At 41.8% G+C, this 7,129-nt stretch overlaps 1 protein-coding gene across 1 annotated transcript in view; it reads right to left on the bottom strand.

The window, feature by feature from the left end:
- ppef2a (protein phosphatase with EF-hand domain 2a) overlaps positions 1-1,514 on the bottom strand; it is a 14,440-nt gene extending 12,926 nt beyond the window's left edge. The window contains exons 1-2 of the mRNA XM_008294163.1: positions 1,487-1,514; positions 124-183 (exon numbers count right to left, since the gene is read on the bottom strand). Of these exons, the coding sequence (XP_008292385.1) occupies positions 124-175 (52 nt within the window). The 5' untranslated portion in view covers positions 176-183; positions 1,487-1,514. The remainder of the gene's footprint in view (positions 1-123; positions 184-1,486) is intronic.
- Between the last annotated feature and the right edge of the window lie 5,615 nt (positions 1,515-7,129).

Here is a 7,129-nt window from a genome sequence, read left to right as displayed (position 1 = left end):
CATGCAGCAGAGCAGAGAGACAGAAAGACATGTACATGCATGAACACGTTAAAGGAAACAGAGAAGATGAATAAAAACAACGAGGTGAAGTTTATCTGATGATTTAAATCAGAGTCTTGTTACCTTTTCCTGAGTTTTTGTGGAACTGGTCGGACTTTGTGACGCCACATCCCATGGCTGTTTCTGTCAAAACCAACAAAACAGTCATCAGGTCGCTGAAGCGACGCCTACATCAAGAACATTTGTGTAATAAATCAATTAGATCTGAAGTACGAGTGTGCCCTTTATCATGTAGATGCAGATTAATGAACGAGCCCCAGAAATATCATACATAGTCCAGAAAGACACACAAAATGAAACACAAAAGAAACCGTAAAGGAACAGATGTAATATGATCAGATGTAAAAGGACCACTAAGAGGTAAAAAGGTCACGAAGAGGCGTGAAACAACCAAAGTAGGACACAAAACAACCAAATCAATGCAAACAACAGCAAAGAGACGCAACACGAGACCCACAACAAGGCTGGTGAGACACAAAGGGACCACAGAGACACAAAATGAGACACAACCGTGAAGATACACAAACTGAGACGACAAACAGATGTATAAAGATGTAACATAAAAAATAACCAGAGAGAGACAAAAGAGCAACGAAGAAAAACAAAACCACCAAAACGAGACACGAAACAACCAAAGAGACACAAAATATGACAGAAATCGACTAAAATTAAATGCAAACAATGAGAAGGGCCAGTATTAGACACACAACAACCATGATGAGAAGCAAAAGGGCCACAAAGACGACAACCTGCTAGAACGGGGGTCCTGTACACGTCTGTGGTCTGACAGCCGCCAACACACTGAACTGTACGTAACTGTTGAAGTACCACAAGATTAAGTCTAGAGGTGGATAAGTTACCTTCAAAAGGCCACAACATCTGACATTACATACATTTCCAGACTGAGACCGGGGTTCTCTTCTCTGTGTCTCGGCCTGGTTACTCGCTGAGCAGCAACAGGAGAGCTGGAGGACGTTCAAGTTTGTGCCCTTTTAATCTCGTTATCTTCTGGTTCACTTCTAACTTCTATGATTGGCCTCAATCATGCAGCACACGACTATTTTTGTCCGAATTCTACGAAAGCTTAGGGTGAAGAATCGATGAAACCCGGAAACATTTTCACAGCCTGAAGCCGCTTTGATGAAACGAATGTCTTTCAACCAGACATTTCTAAAATGTCATTCTGGTTAACGTCAGCAAATGACGCAGATATCAAAGTTCACCATCTGAAAATCAGCACTGACTGTTTAGTCTGACTTGCAAACTGTGCTGCAGGACAAACCTGACATTTGAGTGGACAACAAGAAACTTTAAAAGTAATTGAGTTCAGAAAAGGAGCAATTTGACACACATACTGTCTTATTTCCAGCCTGCGTCGTTCTACTGGGTTTATTCAACCGCTACATAACTACAAAGAGTCACTTACGTGGTCCCCTTCTTTATCCAGTCACCACGTCCCAGGTTATTCGGCTGTCGGCTCGCGGTTTCAGTGAGTATTCAAGCAGCCATTTGCCCTGGTGCATCCTCCGCCGTTCAGCCAGGATCAGGTCAGGAGCTGCAGGATGTCGATCAGACCGCTCATTGCAGGTGGATGAATGACAGCAGCAGCCACTGACTCACCACAGAGGCCTCATGTACGAAGCCGTCCGCTCTGAGCAGCTCCCGGTGACTGAGCTGAAGCTGCTTTAGTCTTTAGTCCCTCGGTGTGATCGCATAATCAAAGCACCGAGCCACAAGTGGATTACTTGAGCTAATGACTTGATGCGACTAGACGGGTCTTTATATAGGAAGATGGCAAAGTGCGGAGGTAAGCGTGGGTGGCGAGAGGCAGGCCAGCGTCTGTTTTTGATCTTGTTTTTGATTACAGGAGTCCAAGTTGGTGCTTACATGTGAGCTCATGTGATTGTAGTGGAGCAAAACACAATCACGTCTTCTGAACAAGTCAGATCTTGACGTGAGACTTCTGAGACCTGCTGGTGGTACCTCCAGGCTTCACTGGAGCAGGAGGAGGCCCGGCTGAAAGAAAAGCACAAAACCCTCCCCGAGAAACACATTCTAATGCTCTCTATCATCTAATTGGGTTTGATTGTGATTCTCTTTTTCTTATTTTCACAATCAATTATTTAATTCAACACAAATAGTTTGTCCCGAGGGTGGACTCTATAAAGACTACACACACAAAAACACACTTAGGACTCAGTTTCACTTGTTGTTAGTCTTTGGGCAATAATTGATCCTATAGCCTGGATACAAACACACCTTTTTCATATTGGAAATATAGAAGCAAACTAGAACAGCGGTCGTGACCTGCAGGGGGGATTGCAGCATGATTTAGGAGGGTTAAAAGTAGTACGCTAAAATTATATATTTTCAAAAAGAAAACCTAATTGTGCAACAAACAGTTCCTCTGCTAACATTTGTTCTTCTGTTTGAAGGAGTCACAGGCCTCCTGTTGGGAACCACTGACCCACTAATCAGTGACTCCATAAAATGTGAAAATCGGATGATGAATGAACTTTACAAAATTACCAAAGTCTAAAATTCCCAGATCCTAGATATGAACTGACACGTAATAGCAAGCACACGCTGCCTTTGATAAGCTGTAACCAGTGAATCAGGCTTACTGGTGACCGACCTGTCAACCATTAGCTCAGATGACATGTGACCGTGAGAAATGAACTGGGCGCTAATTTCACATTAAAACACACATTTAGGGATATCGCTTTGCAACAGTTTGGATATATACTGTGAGGAATAATGTAATGTCCTGCTGGATATCATGAAATTTAAAATCTACGTGAAAGGTTTTAACTTGTGAAAAGTGTTGCTTTATGAACGCACCTGAACGCCGCCGCTCTTGAACGCGTCCCGGACGGAACCTGATGTAAACACAAGGACGCGCTGGGTGAGTGAGCGGCTAGCTAGCATGCTAATGCTGCGTTTTAACTGCTACAACCGGATGTCCGCTTGTTTACATGTATGAGTCTTGATGTTTAACTTTATAATACTTTGGATAAATGTGGCACAAGGCATTTCGTCACACTTGTCGGACAGCATAAATGCGTTTCAGGAAGGAGGGAGTCAGAAACAGAAGCGAAAGACAGATTCACTGTGAGAGGTCAGCTAGCTGCTAAGTTACCGTTGGTAGTTAAACAGTTTAGTAGGTTAACCCAAAGATGTCTCCTACTACAGAAATGCAACTAGTCACATTTTAGTTAAGGTCCTAGTTCAGGTTTAAACTTCAGGGCCATTATCTACGTACCAACTTGTACTACTTCCCTTGTGTTTTTTTATTCTGACTGACCACATGAAGTCCTGGTTGGAGGAACAACCGTCATGTGTTGAGTCAGACTGATAATACAAACAGTAAACTCATATTTTACAGCATGTAAAACGTGGAACCTTGAATTAGTTGTTATTCCATGAAGACAAAAGTAATGACACGTTTCTATCTTTTGCTTTTTAGATATTGGGACTGCCACTACACTGGGATCACTGATGCACTTATCAAGAGTAAGTCTGAAACAGCATTATAATGTTCCTGCTGAACACAATGAAAGCATGCTGACATTAACTAATTCTCTTCTAATGTTGGGATTTATACATTTTGAAATGTCAGAGGTTAATGTTTGAGATATCCCCTCATTGCTTGGATAATACAGCAAAACTGGGAGACTGGATGAAGCAAAAAATCTATATAGTTTTTGTTTTGTTTGTATGTGTAATATAGCAGAACATATATAACACAATTTAGTTATTTTGATGTAGAAAAAAATACTTTTCCCATCATTTTGGCATGGCAGCTGGCTCTAAACCCTACAGTACCCGTGCTGTAAAACTGTCAAAACATTTTCTTCTTTTAAATGTGTAAATTCTCCACATTCTGTCACTTATTGTTACACTACGTGTCCTGATGTTGTAGGTTTTTGCTGTTATTCTGTTCTGGTATTATAATATTTACGCAGTCAAAATCAGAATTTTGGCAAATCAAGTTTATTTATTCAGCAGATTGTAAAACAAATGAAGTCGACCAAAGGCTGTGCGTGTTGTCAGACTGGCAGCAAAAAAATGTGCAAACATCAAAACAATATAAAACTTTTAAAGCGCAATTAGCAAAAAAAAAAAAATCAAATTATATATATAAAAAAATACCTCAACAGGCAAGGGAGGATAGGAGCTCAGATCAATTTCTAAAATAACAATAAATATGAAATAAGGATTCAAGGTCTGTTATTGGTCACAAAGACAGTTATACCTGGTGTAAGGTGCCGTGAAATGCGTTGTGCACCTGTTCCACATTGAAACAATAATAAGATATATAAGAATGAGGAATAAAACACACAAGAAATATAGATAGATAGATAGATAGATAGATAGCAGAAATAAATTAATCAGATTTTTAAGCAGTGCAAAAAGGGAATAAACATATAAAGAAAGTAATAATATGATTATGTACATGTGTGTGTATGTGTGTGCGTATATATATATATATACACACACACATATATATATAGAACCACGAAGAGCAGTCCACTATAAACTGAAAGTATTTCTTTGGTCACAATTATTCTTTTACAAGGACTGTTGAAGTTTCTACGGATATAAACTTGTGTGTATTTGCACGTTGTGACTGTTTTGATGCAGCTTTAGAAATCAAGCAGGGACGCCCTCTCGTAGTCCCGCCCACTTCGCATTTCTATTGGCCATCTCTTGGGGGCTCGACGGGTTCTTGGCTCTGATTGGACGACTTCGTGTCAGTCGAACCTGACAGCACTGTTTACATTTTTAGACAGCGCGCCCGGGGAGGGACGGAGACACGGAGATGGAGCAGAGCGGGGCCGTTGTAGAAAATAAGGGGTCGAGACAAACTAATCAAGGTCGGAGAAGAAGCTACGACGCTGCTTTCAAAATGATGGCGATCAGTGAGGCGGAGTCGTCCAACAACTGTCAGGCGGCCAAGAAGTACGGTGTGACCGAGTGTCACGTTAGAAAGTGGCGAGCGCAGAAGGACGATCTGAGCAGCGCTAGCAGCGAGAGGAAAGCTTTCCGCGGGCCCAAAGCCGGTCGCTTCCAGGAGCTGGAGAAGAGCGTGTGTGAGTATGTGGCTCAGAGGCGCGCGGAGGGAGTACAAGTGACCAGAGCCGACATCCAGACCAAAGCTCTGGAGGTCGCCGAGCAGCTGGACATTTCGAGGAGCCGGTTCGAAGCGAGCGTCGGCTGGTGCCAGAGGATGATGCGCCGGAACGGACTGTCCTCAAAATGTAAGTCCCGTGCTTTTCCTATCATGTGTTTTTACCTGAAATGAAGAATAATATGCAGGACTTTGCTTTTCTTCCTTCTACCATCATATACTTCCATGTAGATGTGGCTAACTGTGTAGCTAGCTGTTAGCATCATGGCGTTCAGTCTACTGTGTAGCTAGCTTGTAGCATCCTTAACCCTGGTACTGTGTAGCTAGCTGTTAGCATCATAGCGCTGTCTACTGTGTAGCTAGCTGTTAGCATCATAGCGCTCAGTCTACTGTGTGGCTAGCTTTTAGCATCCTTAACCCTGCCTACTGTGTAGCTAGCTGTTAGCATCATAGCGCTCAGTCTACTGTGTAGCTAGCTGTTAGCATCATAGCGCTCAGTCTACTGTGTAGCTAGCTGTTAGCATCATAGCGCTCAGTCTACTGTGTAGCTAGCTGTTAGCATCATTAGCGCTGTCTACTGTGTACCTAGCTGTTAGCATCATTAGCGCTCCGTGTAGCCAGCAGCTAACGGACGGTTATTTATGTACCGAGTCGCCCGGTGGTTACAGTAGAGTTGACTCGGTGCAAACACGGAGGTGCTTGAATTCATAAGGACACTTTATTTCGCATTACAGCGTGATTTCTGTGTTATTCACCGCTTCACGAATACCGCCATCTTGGATTTAGACTCGCCCGTGACGTAGACTCAGGATGCATTGTGGGAAAAGTAAAATACAAGCGATGATATAAATAATGGATATTTAATAATGCACTGAATACAATACAGGGTTGTGATTAATGCAGAGTTTATTATTACATTAATGTGCAGTTACATATAAATAATAAATGTACTGAGAGATATTGGGAGACTAGTTTGTTTAGGTGTTCCTAAGTTCTCCAGTGGAACACAACTGGACTCTGTTTGGTTCTTGAAGATGTTTCAGCTTTCAATCTGCCCTGTAGGTGAAGATCAGTAGGTTAGGAGGGGGTTTCGTTTTAGTTGGAGATAGATGACAAGCTGCACACAAAGCTCTGAGCACATTATTTCATTTATCTATTTTTTTCTATACTCTGTTCTTCCTGTAAGAAGAAATTCTCTTTTTGCACATCCCAGCTTGTTAGGAAGCCTCTGGGCCGCCACTGCCCCACTGATGTGGCAGTGAGCTTCAGTTTGTTCCCAAAAAAGAGCAAATTCTAGCTTGAGAATTAGTCTTTTTCCTGTGAGGATCAGGACATCGTCAGGAAGCTGCTGATAAACAGATTTAAACAATTTTACAGCTTGATTGTTGGATGTATTGAAGTCAGTTTGTGCAGCAGTATTCTTCTGCTAGCAGCATTAATAGCACCTGATGCACTGTTGGAAAATGTGACCCTTGTTTCTTCTGCTCATCCTCATGGAGTCTTTAAATAGATAATTACTGAGTGAAGCCTTTTCTGTTAAATTATTTCAGGTGTGGGTGAAGCACAGCAGTTATCCGTCCGTCCCATGTGCAGTTCAGGCAAAGCGTCACAGCGAAGAAAATGGTATTACTCACGATGTCTTAGCCACACGCTAAAAGAAATATTTAATACCGCATCAGACAAGCTGGACAGCTGTATTACAGAGAATATTTAAAATGCAGGTAGGACGTGGCCGGACGTATGCACAAAGCTTGCACACCTCAGCGTTGCTTTTTAAATGCCAGGCTCTTTATTTACAATTAAAGATATAGTAGAGTTTGTGTAGATGATTATAGGCAGATAGGAACATTTGTATAGGTGTTAATTATCACATTATGTAGTATTGTTAATCATTAATATTTTATAAATGAGTATAAAATCATTGCAATAAATGATCTA

The sequence above is a fragment of the Stegastes partitus genome, unplaced genomic scaffold (assembly GCF_000690725.1).
Source record: "Stegastes partitus isolate 25-593 unplaced genomic scaffold, Stegastes_partitus-1.0.2 Scaffold945, whole genome shotgun sequence".
In the NCBI taxonomy this organism is placed as follows: domain Eukaryota; kingdom Metazoa; phylum Chordata; class Actinopteri; family Pomacentridae; genus Stegastes; species Stegastes partitus.
This window is presented reverse-complemented; position numbering and strand designations above follow the sequence as displayed.